Raw genomic sequence first — 16,609 nt, forward strand, 5'->3', positions numbered from 1 at the left:
TCAATTTAGAAAGGATGTTGAGATGCTGGAACATGTCCAGAGAAGGGCAACAAGGCTGGTGAAGGGTCAGGAACAAAAGTCCTAAGAGGAGCAGCTGAGGGATCTTGGGTTGTTCAGCCTGGAGGAAAGGAGGCTCGGGAGATCTTTACAACTGCCTGAAAGGAGGTTGTAGCCAAGTGGTGGGGACAGTTGTTTCTGCTAGGAAACCAGCAACAGGACAAGAGGACACAGCCTTAAACTATGTCAGGGGAAGTTTAGGCTGGACATTAAGAAGAATTTTTGCACATAAGGAGTGATTTGGCATTGGAATCACCTGCCCAGGGAGGTGGTGGTACCATCTCTGGAGGTGTTTAAGAAAAGACTGGATGTGGCACTTAGTGCCATGTTGTAATTGATAAGGTAGTATTTGGTCATAGGTTAGACTTGATAATCTCAAAGATCTTTTCCAGCCTAGTTGATTCTGTGATTCTGTGAGCTCAGCCTAAAGTAAAAAATAATTATGTATGTGTTCAGTTTAGGTTATAAATGATCATTCCAAAAGGGATCCCCTTAAAAGACCTTATTCTGTATGGTAAGAAAGATGGTGGCCTAAAGAATCCTTCAGCAATGTTGTTTGAGTCCATTAGCTTTCAGAGTCTCCATTATTTTAATTTGTTCAAAATATGTTTCAGCAAGATACAAAAATGGGCAGTTGCTTGCTACGATCTAGTGCTGTGATGCTTTGTAGATCATGGTGATTAAATGCTGTGTTAATAAATTAGGGGTTTTTTTAAACATGTTTAATAGATTCTAGTCATTCATTAGGGACTCTGTTAGAGTAGGAAATGAACGAACCGAAAGCTGGCATCACACAGCATTAATAATATGCCACATAGTAGGTTATGATAAAACAAACACTTGGGAATAGTTTTCTATTACACAGGACGGCCACATGTTTCATGGGGTCAGTGGTCAGAGACAGGGACAACATACACTCCAATGTCCATGTGGCAATAGAGAGAGTTTATTATATGAACCCCTCTTTATAAAGGGGGTTTGAAAAACCTTGGTCTGATCTTTGATACCGCCCAGCTCCCGGATCAGGGAGATGTCTGCAGTTTAGGATGGAATGTAATTGTTTGAGGTTCCTGTCTGCAAACCCAGGGGCTGGTTTATGGAACCAGCTGGAGTTCTTATTTGTAGCCAAATCAATTGCCCAGTACAAGCCAGCTTGTACTGTGACATAATGTGACAGTTTTGCAGACTTGTCAGTGAGGACAACAGCCCTGCAGAGCAATGCTTACACCCATTAACCTTCCCTTTGATGGGAAGGATGTTAAGTGATTTTTGAAATGTGCAAAGAAAGGGGGAATCAGGATGTTTAACATGTGCTAATGATTTGTTCAGTGGAGAATCCAGGACCTCAAGCACTATGTCTATATAAGAGGATTTGCTTCTAATAAGGAATCTTACCCATTGAGTCCTTGTGAACGTGGTCACAGGGGTTCGTGAGTGAGGGAAGAGATGAGAATGTTGACTCCATGATCAGAAGGCTTGATTTATTATTTTATTATATATATATATATATATATATATATATATATATATATTACATTATAACTATACTAAAAGGAAATAGAAAGGAAAAGGTTTCCTCAGAGGCTAACTAAGCTAAGAATAGAAAAGAAAAGAAGAATAACAAAAGGCAGCTCTCTTGGACTCTGTCTGAGATAGCCTTGTCTTGATTGGCCATTAATTATAAACATTCAAGATGGCCCAATCAAAAATCCACCTGTTGCATTCCACAGCAGACAACATTGTTTACATTCTTTTTCTGGGGCCTCAGCTTCCCAGAAGGGAAAATCCTAAAGAAAGGATTTTTAGTGAAAAAGATGTCTGCAACAAGTCCTTGTCACATGAGCTGCATTAATATGTTCATGAAAGTCAGAAAACGACGGGGGGTTTCTCTGAGTGACTAGCCCAGAGCTCCAAAGGGGACTGGGGAAAAGCACTGTACCTTCAGGGCAGAGGAGGGTGGTAGAGGAGCAGATTTTGTTTATTTTGCCAGCTGATGTTGAGATGTTTCCTATCTGTAATTCCAGTTCTCCAGCAGCACAAGGTAGAGTTGTTGTCTGCCTCAGCCATTCCATCAAATGTACCTTAATGGCACAAAAAGAATGAGATGGAAAGACCTTTCCCTTTATTTTCTCTTCTATTTTTTTGTTGTACTTGCTTTCTCTGTAAGCAAGGTTCATCATCAGGGAACATACTTAGACATAAAAACAACACCAGGTAGATTCTGTGTTACTGATCCTCAGGGACCTGAAACCCCGAGGAGCACCTGAATCCATAACATCCTTATTTTCACAAAGCACTTAGTATTTGAAATAATGAAAACACCAACTAATTATTAAGTTTAATCTTAACTTGTTGTGAATTGAACTTGCAATATCAAGGTATTCCTTTTCATTCACCTTATGTTTATGCTCTGATTTATTTCCTTAAAGAACATTTTAAAACTTCAGAAAGATTAATCTTTGTCAATTGCATTTGTATTTCTCCTATGTTTAGAGTGGCATTAAACTACTAAGTACATTTTTCTCCTTTCTACCTTTTCAGAAATGTGATGAACTTTGGGAAGACTTCCATCAAAAACTGGTGGATGGGTCATTGTTAACGCTGGATACATATCTAGGACAATTTCCTGATATCAAAGTAGAGTAATGATTTTCTATAAAGGACAAGTTTTAAAGTTCTGTTGAGTTGCAAAATAAATTGAAAATGAGATTACAAGCAAAAAAATGAAAAAGGGTGGGAGGTGAAAGTCATGCTCTCCTGTAATGTACAAGATATTGTTCTGTAAGTAAATTCCTGACATTAGGCAGGACTGATTTTCCAAGTGAATGAAAATATTTCTCATGCAGTAGTACATGGAAAGAATTAGTCTTTGTAGAGGCAATTTCTATGTTTTTTTCTGCTCCTGTTTCTTTGGTATGAGATAATTTTAACCAATTTCAATAAGGACACATTAAGCTCTTCAGCTGTTAAAAAGCCAGACAAACTACACGGAAAGCAGGCTTTCTGTTATTGGCTAGATGGATGCACCCGTGAGTATCTTTCTTTCATCTAAGCCATGGTTCCTGTCTTTTAATTAGTTATAAAAAGATTTTGTAATACACATCAAGAGAGAATGTGATACAGATTCTAGCCTCTGCACAAGCCCATCTAGTGTACAGTCCAGAGAAATAACTGATAAATGAAATGTGTGAGGATAAAGAAGCACCATAGGTGAGAGGAGATACTTTTATATTTCAATATGACTATATGGGCATAGCTGGATTTTTTTCTGTGAGGGTTTATAACTGAGCAGGTAACACACAGTCATCCCCTTTGTAATTTACATCAAGGACTAAAGAAAATATAATCTTAGAATACCAAAGAATACCAACATTAGTGATATACAGTTCTAAACTCACTTTTAAACCAAGCTGTGATTATGCCCTCTCAGCATGTGGATTACATAGCTTTGTAAAGTCTATATCAAAGTATATCTATAATCTATAATCTATATCTATATCTATATCTATATCTATATCTATATCTATATCTATATCTATATCTTGAACTCCAGTGTTTTAGGTATGTGTCAGAACAACTATACAGAGAATTATATATTAGCATTTTTCCAACTCTAGAAAAAACGCATTAATTGCTGAATTTTCACACTATCTATAAGGGGAAAAGATAGTGTTACCATGAGTTTAACAGGTTCACTGATTCTAGAGAATGTGAAAAGGTTTACATAACACTGATACCTCAATTCTAAGGCCTGTAAGCCCTATACCCATGAAAACCCTTCCCAAACTAATTCTAAATTGATTCCTTATTTAAAATAATGTGATTCATTTGTTATTTTTACCATTTCCATGTTCTTTCTACATGATATAATAATTCAGATATTAACAACAGAGAAGGGAGAATAAAAATATGTCAAAAACTAAATTAACAACATAAGTAAAATGGCTTTTTTGAAACTGCTCCTCATATTTACTTTCATTTCCACCCCTGTACAGACTCGCATTGCAAAACGAAGCAGAAAGCTAGTGGATTACGACAGTGCAAGGCATCATCTAGAAGCCCTGCAGAGCTCAAAAAGAAAAGATGAAGGCAGAATCACCAAGGTAGAACAACCAGAAACATGCTGGCAGAAGACTTGGGGAGATTGGGTGGTATTTTTTTCTGTGCAGAGACAGAGCACAAAACTTCTTTTCCTTTTACTCCCTTAGAAATAATGATACCTCTAAGCAAAAATGTGTATTGAGTACTTTGGTTCATGTGATACTCAGACTCACCTCTTTCACTAAGGAGTCCTGTTTTGGACCTAACTTCCTCTCTTGATGAGACTGAGGGGACAGCAAATCCTGTATTGGCCTTGATGGTCTAAGAAATAATAACATCTTTTGTTAATAAAAATTATAAAAGACTCCCCCAAGAAAACAATACAAAAATAATTTTAGTTTTGTTATGTCATAGTGATTTTAGAAGTAATCTGTTTCATTTTGGTTTAGGCAGAAGAAGAATTTCAAAAAGCACAGAAAGTGTTTGAGGAGTTTAACACTGACTTGCAAGAAGAGTTGCCATCTCTGTGGTCACGGTAAGCCTAGAGAGATACTGCATGCAAGGCTTCAAATGGGTAGTAAGGAAAGGGAATCAGGGGATTTTAATGAGCTGACAGAAAATGGATTGCTGGATTGTTGAAGATTTCATCCATTACCTTTCTGAATAATAAAAGGAAAAATGTATGCAAGTGCTCCAAAAATATATTTAATGTAAGTGTATTTATGCTTATTTTTTTCAATGTATGTTGGCACTTAAGATTCATTAGCATGTCTTCATTCTGAGATGCAAAATATTTCAATTTAGTGGGTAAATAATTATGCTAGAGCACAGAGTAGTCTGTGGTGACTTGGGTCTTCTTATAGGTCATTTTTTATTATAACTACACCAGAAGACACATTTTATACTTCTGCACTGATGTTAAATAGTTGTGATGTTAAATGATTTGATGGCATAGGTCATTCAGTCAAGATGTTTAATCATGAATTGTGTTTATACAGAAAATGCAGACAATATGAATGGGAGAACAAAAGCAGTAGGAAAATAAGCATCTTCATTAGTGTGCTATGTTCTTTAACAGTTGACAATCTGGAGTGAAAATGTGAAGTATCCTTTGTCTTCTCAGCCTTCTAAATTAAATCCTGTTAATTTCAGACCAACAGAGGATTTCCCTGCTGTGTTTCTGCCTATTTCAGTGTAAACCTTCTTAGTATTTAGGGATATTTGTTTTATGGGCCTACTAAAAGTAAAACTGCATATGAATGACTTAGAGTGAAAAGTAAATTCAGTAAATTCTGTGTAAAGAAGTAGTAGCTAGTCTCAGGGAAAGGTAGAATTTAATTTGAGCAATATCCATAATTAGTAAGCAATTGCTTTCAGAGTCCTTTATTTTAGTTATTAAAATTCTTCAGGAAGAAAATTATCTATTGAGTTAACATTTTTTCAGGCTTATACTTATTCCAAAGACAATTTTTGTTAATCAAAGTTGGGAGAAATTATACATGGAAGTTTTAAGTAGGAAAAAGGGTAAAACAAAACATAAGAAAACAGCTTCTACTTTTGAAATGGGGAAGAATGTAATAATTCACCCCAAGTAAGCAGATTCTTGACAACATGCACAGAAATGTCTAGTCTATATTAAATTCTTTTCTTTTATATACATGTGCATGTGTTTCAGAGCTGAGCTTGGGACGCCCATGTCTGGGCTCTGCTGAGCTGACCCAAGATGCAACTGCATCACCTTGATGCTGTGATAAGATTTGGACACAGGGGCTCACAGGGCTGGAATGGTACCTTTCTCCTTTCAAGAAATGGTTGTGTGCTGTCTGGCGGGAGATGGAAGCCCAGAGCATCTTGCCTTTACTTACTTTACTTTACAGCTTGTGCTGTAGTTGAGACCATGCTTTTCCACTCTTCTTAAAAAAAACCTGAAGACATCTGATGTGAAGTAGTCTCAGCTTGGTTGACTGGATGGTGTGAAATACATATCTTAGCACTAATGGAAATAATCATGAACAAATCAGTCTGAAATTTTGACATTTCATCATTTGTTTTGCTGAGGGTAATATTCAAGAATGTTGTTTGTAGTCCAGAAAACAGTTAATTAATCTGCCTTTGTGCCCCTCCCACACATTCCTTTTATTCTCTTTTTCCTTTCTTTGTGCCATCCTTCGTAGACGAATTGGCTTCTATGTGAACACCTTCAAAAATGTATCCAGCCTTGAAGCCAAGTTTCACAAGGAAATAGCTTTAGTGAGTAAAACTGACTATCTCATGTATAATGGATTATGATATGCATGACAGCTAAAAAATACCTTATAGTAAAAATCCAGCAGAGGCACACAGGAGAATTTGCCATAGATCCAGATTTGTGCTATAATCATAATATTCATTTCTACTTGCCATATTTGTTCTCTCCTTAAGGAAGGAGCAGCCCCTCAATTTTGGACTGCAGTGCATTATCAGTTGTAGCACTAAATTCACTTTCTATTTTGATAATTTACTGTTGCCTTCAGTATTTTTGCTGTGTCCAATTGCTAAGCACCTCTTTGCTTTAATCAGCAGGAAAAAACATGTCAAATATTCCCTTCAAGTCTGCTATATGCATTGTCAGCAATGCAGTATTTTATCAGTGACTGTGAGGCAAATCAAGCAGTTTCATTGAGGATCTTGTGTATGTACCTGGCTGAATAGTAACATATTATCTATAGCAACCTTCAAATTGGAACCAAAATTTTTTTGAAAACTCACTTTACTGAAGCTCTGTGAAAATTTGGATTAGATTTTTGAGGGGAAAACACAGATCTTCTTGGCTGCCCATGTTGCTTTAAACTTCAGATGACCTCCTTCATCAGAGCTCACATAGCAGTCAGCTATACTTATTAACTTGTTCTCTAAAAAACAGCTCATGTTTTTTAAGAACTGCTATTATCTTTGATTCTGTGGATTTTGATGGGTTTCTGTTTAGGCTTTTGCTATGCATGGCACTCAGAATTTTTGGAAGGTTTTATACTGTAACATAAAGTTATCAAGTTATCATGTATCAAACCATATTTGTAATTTTAATCATGTCTTTTTAAATCAGGTTATAGTTGTTCACATAAACTCAGGCAACTGTTTTGTTTTCACAGTTATGTCACAAACTATATGAAGTGATGACAAAGCTGGGGGATCAGCATGCAGACAAGGCCTTCACCATTCAAGGGGCACCAAGGTGAATTTATTGCCTTTCTAATGAATTGCATTGCTGTAAGCTTTGTGGGTTTCAGCATAGGCAGTAACCACCTACACCATGTGTAACACCTACACATGGTCACAGGCATTATTTGTTCAGCATGGTAGATGAACGTATCTGGGATGAAGTTCTTCTCAACAGGAATAAATATGCAAAGCTTCCTTCTTCATTGACTATTTTTCTAGAAAGTCCTTTCAAAAACAAAAAAGAATGAAGGCTGTTTCAATTTAGCCAAGTTCACTGTAGACTGTTACATCAATTCGCACCAAGTGTATAGCTCATTTATTCTTAGCTGCTCAGAATGTCAGAAAATCAGCCATGTTGCTAACTCTCATAACTTGTTTAAAGCCTTGAAATACTGAGATATATTTTTAGCTCCTATTATTAGGTGAGGATCCCAAACTTTGAGCATCAGCTTTTATCTCATCTACTTATGGGGAAAAGTAAAGATCTGAGGGTACATCATAAAAGGAAAAAAAAGCTAAAATAAAGAGAATGTCACAAAATACCATCTTTTTAAACTTTCAAGAAAAATCTTATTTTAAAGCACAAAACCAAAAGGAGTTTAAAATCAGATGGTGCTTTCTAAAGGTCAGTGGATGCCAGTACAGTATTTCTTGTACTGGCAACAGAAATGTACTTCATGTACTTTCAACAAATGTAGCCTTTCTGCCATAATTTTATTTCTCATACTGATGTGCAGAAAAGGTTGAAATGTAAAACAGTGAGACTTATAAAGACACAATGGTATTTCGAGTTAATATATAAAGCCTGAATTTCCAATTAATCCCAGCTAGTCAGAAGCAATCCGAGCAATGTTTTACAGCTTTTCACGTCCTACTCTAAGGGAAACCATAGGGGATTTTTTAAATGGATTTCTTGGAAAAAATCAAACACAAACGAGGCAAATGTTATATCTGAGAACTATTTAATGATAAAGAAGGATATGTGTCCCTACTGGAGAGGGATAGAAAGTTAAGCAGAGAAGGGAAAGGAAAGACGGAGAGAGAGGAAGGAGGCCCGCGCCAGAGCGCTACCGCCATGGCCGCGGCCTCCACCGGCGGCACGCACCGGCAGGTGGCGCCCGCGCTCCCGCCGGGGGAGGCTGCCCAGCTCTCGCGAGAGCGCGGCTGCCATGGCCGCAGCCGGCATGAGATGGCCGCAGTCCAGGGGCGGCGGACGCGGGGAGCCGGCTCTAGGGGCGGAGCGGCGGGCAGGCTGCGGCGGGGAACCCGCGAAGCTTAGAAGAGTAGACGGAACAGAGGAAGACAGGGCCTAGAGTCGGGGAAGAAGCAGGCAGCAGGGGCCGACCGAGGCAAACCTCTAGACGAGGCACTCGGCTCAGACAGAGGCAGCGGGAGTGGTTGGAGCGCGGCTAAATGCTTTTATGTGCTCAGGCGCCTCCCACAGGCCGCTCCTCGTGGGACCACCCTTGGCCAGTGAGGGAATTTGCCCTGGACCGCAGGGGTTTCTCCCCGGCAGCGCAGTGGTGGAAGATTTGGATGCCCTGATTGAATGTCAGGCGAAGTCCCCATTCTTTAAAGAGGTTGCCTGCTTAGGGACTGTAATGTCAGCGGTCTCCGCCCCTCATGTGTGCTAGGCACTGGGAAAAACGTCAATCACTTACTTTTAAAATTTTAAAAGTTTAATAGCAATAAAATAGTTATAAAAATAGTAACACAATTAGAGTAATAACAATTTGGACAAATTGAATTAAGACAATATGAGACAATAAAAACCAAGAGTTACGGACGTCCGGGTACCTTTTTCTGGGCATCACAAGCCTAAAAAAGGACCCCCGTTAACAAAGGATTAACCCTTAAGAACAAAAGCCCTTTGCATATTCATACACCTCATACATGATGCATAAATTCCATTCAAGCACAGGATTCCGTCTGATCTTCATCAACTTCTCCCCTCTAATCCTAATAGTGCCTTCGAGGCAGGAAGAAGTTCGTTTCTTCCAATAAGAAGGCCATAAATTCTTTTTCTCTGAAAGAACTAGGTGTCCTGTGGCTGCTATCTCACTGCAAGTCCTTTCTTTTAAACAAAACATCCTACATAGCATAGTTTCTATTTTAACAATTTTTATAACCTAAAACTATGTTTAACAGGGTACTTAAGAAAATTAATGCAGCATTGCTCTCTAACACAACACATATTATATTCATTTTAATATTTGCAAAAAGCCAATCATAAAATACATGCATTTTTCACAGACACCTTCTGCACGTCTTAGTGCTCAGCCCATGTAGAAATTTTCAGTGTCAGAAAATAGGTTTATAGCACAAAGGCCAGATAATGTTGAGGCATAAATAAAAATTAAATTGGTTCCTGACATAGCTACTGCTAATTTGCCCTCGAGATGGAGGTAGATTAGCAACAATTAAGACTAACCAAGCAACATAGTGTCTGCCTCAAAAATATGGAAGATATTCCTTCATTTGTTTTAATCTCACTTTGGAAGAACAAAGAATGAAATCTGAAACTTCTGACATAATGCAAAATTCAGAACTACTTTATAAGCACATCACTAGAATTTGTATTTTAGATTATTTCAGTGATAATCCATGCTCGTATATTACATAATGCCTTCAGCGCTGTTAACTTTGGCCCATTTAGGATGGACTCACAGTCTGGACTGCGTTCCCATAAAGGATTTGTAAAACACTTTTATGCAATGTAAAATAATGTAGAGTTGGAAAATTTCAAGCACATTTTGTAACCAGCAGGTATTTCATCCACCTGTCTTTTAGACCATGTCCAACATGCACATGCTTGTTCCCACTGAATTTTTCCTTCCATCACTGGGAGCAAAAGAATTATGCAACAAAATTATTTTTGCTGCAAATTACTAGATTTTTAGATATTTAATGTAGTGTGAACTTACTTTTAAAAAGCTTTCTAAAAATCCATTTTTTCAGTTACTTTCAGTTACTTCAGTTACTATGTTACACATAGCCTCTTGCTGTCCTGTTTGGAGAGCCTAGTGTGAAAATCTGGATAGATTTTGACTTTCCTTATTAGTGATGATACTCTAAAAGATTCTGAAGTGGGTCTTCATGAGATAAAACAGCTTTCCATTTTAGATGCATGAGAAGTTGATACTAGACAAGTACAATATCTAATCTTTCTTTTAAAGAACATCTTAAGAACTTGTGTGCTACTCAATACTCTGTCCTGAAGGCAAAGATTGCACCCTGGAACATAAATTTCTTAATGACTGCTTATTTTTTCTTTTTTAATATTTCCACAGAAAGAGGTGGTGAGTGTGAGCTGAGTTTGTCCTTCCAAAGAACGGTTTTTCTTGTGTTAGCATTAGGATCATGTTTATGCTGTGGTCTCGATCGGGTAGTGCTTCTGCTCTCCCTGAGTACGTGTACGAGTCGCTTCTGCTGAGTACTGTGGTTGTTGAGTACTGTAATTCATAGCCTCCCTCACTATAAGCTTTAAGCATATCTAGGTAGCTGAATATTTTCTCAGTGTTTGCACCAGGTCCTTTCATGGGAAGTGCAGATGCTTTCTATTACTTCATTAGCTCTTTTCTTAGTATCAGCAGAGCTCTGTTGAAGTCACTAGACTGCAGCTTGTTTTTAATTGTTGTGATTTGTCCTTCTAAGTAGTGATATCTTTATAATAATCTTGACTGTGTTCTGTTTTATTGAAACCTTTCTGAAGTTGCTGAGCTTTTAAAATTATTTGCAGTATTCATTATGCCTTCCTGTGGGTTTTTATCTTCAGAGTGTTGTGTTCTGTGAAATGAAGACAGTAAATCCATTTCACATTTTATAATAGTTATAAATTTATAAGTGAAGTGGTATTTCAAGAACAGAATCTGAAAAATGTAGGTACTCGTTTTCTTCAAGTTAGAATGATCAGGTAAACAGATGTTTCAAAAATCACGATCATTCAAAATTTAAACTTCCTTTGACACTGAATCTAAATTGTCTCTTATTGCAATTTTAGTTTTAGTCACTGTACAGTGGCTTCATTCATCTCCAGTGTGTACTCTCTTTTGTGGTCCCTGACATTACATCAGGGATGCAGTTCAGCTGTTGCATCCTATTTTGAAGGCTGTAAGTCAGCAAGATACATATGTCCTTGCCATTCCTTTGCTTTTGTCTAGTGATTCAGGTCCACTGCGCTTTGCAAAAACACCGTCCCCACCAGAGGAGGTCTCTCCCCTGCCCAGCCCCACTGCTGGTCCCAATCATATGCTGGCACCAGCGTCTCCAGCACCAGCCCGACCTAAGTCACCTACACAGGTAAGGAGATGCCTGGCACAGGGGCCTGACCTGTTGTGCAGTGAGAGAGAGCTGAGATGATGAATGTGGTGGATTTTGCGTCTAGGCTGTGACTGGGTAGTGGCAGGGAGGCTACTGGTTCTGTTGCAGTCTGTTCTGTTCATCAGCTGTTCATCCCTGTGTCAGAACATGAATTGAAAATGTTTTTTTTATATTAGGGGAATGAAGAAAATGTCAGGTGACTGGTGAATTGGTGGGACTTGCAGTGACAAAGCAAAACACTTCTTAAAAAGTTGCGTTGTCGCTAAGGACCTATATACCAGCAATGACAGTTTGAAAATCCTATTTCTAAAACCTCCTTGTGATTTTTTGTACATTATATATTTCTGCTCTTCATTCATCTTCAAATGTATGCTTACCTGGGGAAAAATTAGCCAATGAGTACCACTGATCTGGCCAATCTCTAAAACAATGAAAAATAAAGCTAGTTGAAATACTGCTCTGCTAATTACTGATTGTTAAAGTCTTATTGGTTGTTTTAAACACTAATTGGGAAGTTTGACACTGTTGTAATCAATGGAGTAACTTCTATTATCGCTAGTATTGATAAAATAAGAATTGGTTTCATTCATTGGTTCCATCTGTAGCATGAGTTGTATATGATACTTCAAAGACACATGTTGATGTTCTGGATGTTTTTGGAATTGGGATAGCTTCTGTGCTGATTGCTTTTTCTATGCTATCTGCACATCAGAAGAAAACTAATTTTGTATCTAATGAGCATGCTTATTTTCTCTGGTCTCCCAAAATGTGACAACTCACTGCCTGAGTATTCACCTGGTAGGACTCGGCGCCATTGGTGCCTATGGTGTTATATCCCTATACTTTTTTCTTTTTCAGTGGATTTATTTTCTTGGGGGTTTGATAGACTTAAAAATCATCCAATACTATTTTGTATTATTCAAATAATTAGTTTGTCATAGGTATGTGAATCTCTGGAGAGCAGGAGGAATGTAGTGAACTAGGCACCTTTGAAGTGCTATAGGTCCCAGAGATGATATGGCCCTAGCATTAGTACACTGTTAACAGGTAGCAGTGACAAAATCCCAAAGCTAAACACAAATGAACTCAAGAAGCCAAAAAGCTGCAGAGGCATTGTTTCTGTGCACTATCACCCTTCCAGCTATGGCCACATAGAAGAGCTAATGTCTTGCGCTGGGTGCCTGTCGCAGCAGAAAACAAAACAACCAGGACTTGCTTTTGTATCAAATCTGAAACCTTGAGTTTTAATGACTTTGAAACATAGGGTTGTTTTGCTCTTCCCATAATGTTTATTTCCAAGTACTTGGTGGTGAACAGCTAAACAGTTCCATTCCATACATGGCTTATTCCCATGGCTTATTTAGGGTGAAGCAGCCAAAGTAAAAACCAAAGTAAAAACAAAAGACAATTTGTTTAGGTCTAGTTTAAAGATTTTCTTTTATACCTGAACTAGTCTGTGACATTTTTGCTGTCTGCCTAGCTGAGGAAAGGTCCGCCAGTCCCACCACTGCCCAAGCTCACACCCACAAAGGAGTTGCAACAGGAGAACATCATTAACTTATTTGACGACAACTTTGTCCCAGAAATCAATGTGACAACGCCATCACAGGTAAGTTTCAGTGAATTGTGTAGAGGTCCAGCCATGTAATCACCCTAAGTTCTCCAAGACAATGCCCTGGGGGCTGATCTTCATGGGGGCAGAGGAGGATGGCAAAGGTACAAGGCAGAGGCACAATTACCACTTTCTGTTATCATGAAAGAGTTACACATATGATGTTTTGCTTTTGAATAGGTCACACATAATCACTCAAAAGGTCTAACACTGCTAGCATATTGAAAAAAAGAGCAGTTTCTGAGGGGTCTGACTGAAAATACTGTGATACAGTCATGTTTGAGATTTCAATGCATCTGGGTTGCATTACTAGCTGAGAGTTGATCTAAGATGCTTTTTTTTAATGCTAAGCATCTCAAGTGAAACTTCACAGAGATCCTTCATTACTTCTGTTTCCTTCATCAAAATCTCTTCTGTTTCCTTCATTTAAGAGTATTCTGTCTTTCTGTTGAGTGATTTTTAAAAAATGAAACTCAGCTGATTTTTATAAGTATAAAAAACAGCTAGATGATTCATTCACTTGGCTTTGCTCATAGAAACAGTAGCTGCACAGCAGAGAATGGTTCAAAATTAATTTTGTCTTATAATGATATTTCTAAGTTGCATATAATAAACAGAAAAGCCAGAATTGTGTAAAATAAGTCCATAAAAATTGTAATCAGCTGTTCAGCTTTTACATAATTAAAGTGATTACAATTTTTTTCAATAATGGACCCTTTCTTTCATGGTAACTGTAACTCTGAAATCCGAGCCTGCGTCTGATAGATTGGATAGTATGTAGATCTGAAGCTTGTGCAGAATGTAGGAATGTCTGTTTTCATTTGAATTATTGGTTTCTTCTAACTCATTTGACAACACAGGAGAACAAAGGCAGAGCAATGAAAAATGCATTTTATACAATTTGAACATGTGATCTTTGTTTTCTTGTGGTAGGGAGAAACAGGCATTGCTGTGTGTAGAGATCTATTTGGAAAGGACTTATTTTTCATCAAGTTAAATTAAACAATTAAAGAATTAAAGGCCACTCCCCGAATGTAGCTGCTGGTAGGCACTCTTTCTGAAGGGAGATGTTAGGCATCACTGTACCCTGCCTTCATAAGTATTAATTACTGTAGGAGCATGAGCCTTGAAATCACTGGTAAGAGTTGGTGTAACCTGTGCTAGATATGGCCCCTTGCATTAAATACTGTATCTAACTAACATGTGTACGTCAGGCCATCCAAGGAAGCAGAAATGAAGCTGGTTTGCTTTTCCTTTAAGAGATGACACCAGAACAAGGCTTTAAATTAGTGTAATGTGGAGAGCCTGGTTCAAGTATGCCATAAAGAAATATAGAAGCCTGCTGTAAAAGCAGCCTTTCCCAGGCTTGATCCTGTAAATAATTAGGTTCTCAGCCACCTTTTATATAAACAACAAGATTCTCAGACCGTTCTGTCCTTGGCTGCTACTGGGAGCAGACAGTTAGTCTGGGAATAGAGATGAAGGTTTTGGGAACCTTCCATATCAGGGTGAGAACACTGATCTTGATTTCAGTAAACTAACTTCAGGTATTGTAAACAAAAGGAGGAGCTGAAGTTTTCTCTACAGCCTGTCAGGAGCTCAGATTTTGCAATATGCATGAACTTAATTAACACGGTTATAAAAAGTGATGGATTGATGAATAAACCGGAGTCAGATGCGAAAAATCAAAAAAGGTGGTCGCTCCCTCACTTCGACAGTGTAAGTCACATTTCCAGAATCCTTATAACCTTTCTGTGAGAGATTGGCATAGAAATGGAATGGCATAATTAAAGTGGGCTTGCTTCTGAGAACTGAAATCTTTTCCTCATCTCTCAAGGAAAATGGATCTCCCTTTAGTGAGTGACTTATGTCCTTCCCTCCTCCACAGTCAATGACCAGAGAGTGTCCTAAGGTATTCCCTGACAACCTTCTCATCAATCATTTGCACTTCTGCCTCCACAAAACAGACCTGCATCACTAAAGCATCTTTGCTATATTTGAGATCTCCGAGTATGTACGGACATTCTCAAATAATGTGATGTATAGATTTTGTATCCTTGTGTATGTGAACCAGTTAAGGAAAATATATAGCATGAATTCCACAGGAAATATGGGCTTATTCCTCTTATGTTTAGGGCTCCTCCCAAACTCTCTAAGCCCTTGTTGAGCAGTATGGAGAAAGCTATTTGGCCTGCAGAGCCTGCCAGTGGTACTTCCCAAGGGACCACCACTGCTCCTGCAGAGGCACAAAACCAAGAGAAGAGCTTTGCTGCTTTAGTACAGTGTTTGGGAGAGGATTACAAACAGGCCAAATTTTTGTTTCTTGAAACACAAATATCTTGTCATTGTTGTTGTTCCTCCTTTACTAAGCAGCACTGATGCATTCACTGCATTAGTGCAAGATAGTGAAAGGCAGCTCTGCTTGGTGATGTTGAATATTTGTGCACTGATTCAACAGTTATTCAAGTTATTAATTGTCAAAAATGGACTTAATTACTGCCTAGTAAAAGAAGGAGGTGAGATGATGAAATATCTGGTTGACCAGATGAAAGGATCATTCAGAAATGTGTGTTCCTTGCTTTATGCCTCCTTTTCTTCACATCACGTTTCTCCCTACTGTCCAGTTACTAATTTGGACATTGTAGGCCTTTATATGCCCCCTACAGATACATAATGTGTATGAGTGTGCCTGACTGCTCTAAAGTGAATGGTCAATAACTGCTAGAGCTATTTTAAGGCTTGTACAGACTGTGTACAGAGAGAGGGTAACAGTTCTTGTAGTCCTTGAAGGTTTCTTGTGCCTTCTTCACACCTTGTACATACCTCTGAGAGGTACAGCCTTGCTTCTGTGCAGCTTCTGTACAGCCTCTGAGAGCCACAGCTGCCTCTTTCAAATGTTTAATTTATTCATGCTTCATCATGCTGTTGTGGAATAAATACAGTATATTTGGCAGACCTTCCTGTCATAGCTTTGTCCCTTATTGAGGAATTTCCTGAGGTTCCTGTTTCTCCTGCATCTCCCAGTAATGCAGTATCTTAGGTACTCTGTATGTTTATTTGGGGCTTTGTCATTAAAGTCAAGATGAGCGTTTTCTTCATTTTGGTCTGAGGGGCATGGGTAACTTGGCAATCAGTGATCAATACCCTGTGACTTCCAATACCTTATCTGGTCTATAGCCTAAGGAAGACTCCTGTTAATTTGTTTCAATCCTCGAAGGTAGCAACTTCATTCTCAAACCTCAGTGAAAGGAGGCACAATTACCACTTTCTGATTACATGCTGTTGTTTCATCAAGTTGTATGACCATATGAGTATTAGTGCCTCAAGAGCATATGTGACGAAATCTAAATACACTCGATGGAAGGCATGAGAGAATAAACG

General features: G+C 38.3%; 1 protein-coding gene across 2 annotated transcripts in view; it reads left to right on the plus strand.

The window, feature by feature from the left end:
• Positions 1-16,609, plus strand: part of AMPH (amphiphysin) — a 127,259-nt gene that overhangs the window by 80,288 nt on the left and 30,362 nt on the right. For both annotated transcript variants that reach the window (XM_005487005.4, XM_014267012.3), the window contains exons 5-11: positions 2,599-2,694; positions 4,053-4,160; positions 4,548-4,633; positions 6,273-6,348; positions 7,227-7,309; positions 11,457-11,595; positions 13,097-13,225. In XM_005487005.4, coding sequence (XP_005487062.2) covers positions 2,599-2,694; positions 4,053-4,160; positions 4,548-4,633; positions 6,273-6,348; positions 7,227-7,309; positions 11,457-11,595; positions 13,097-13,225 — 717 coding nt within the window. The remainder of the gene's footprint in view (positions 1-2,598; positions 2,695-4,052; positions 4,161-4,547; positions 4,634-6,272; positions 6,349-7,226; positions 7,310-11,456; positions 11,596-13,096; positions 13,226-16,609) is intronic.

The sequence above is a fragment of the Zonotrichia albicollis genome, chromosome 1, assembly GCF_047830755.1.
Source record: "Zonotrichia albicollis isolate bZonAlb1 chromosome 1, bZonAlb1.hap1, whole genome shotgun sequence".
In the NCBI taxonomy this organism is placed as follows: Eukaryota; Metazoa; Chordata; class Aves; order Passeriformes; family Passerellidae; genus Zonotrichia; species Zonotrichia albicollis.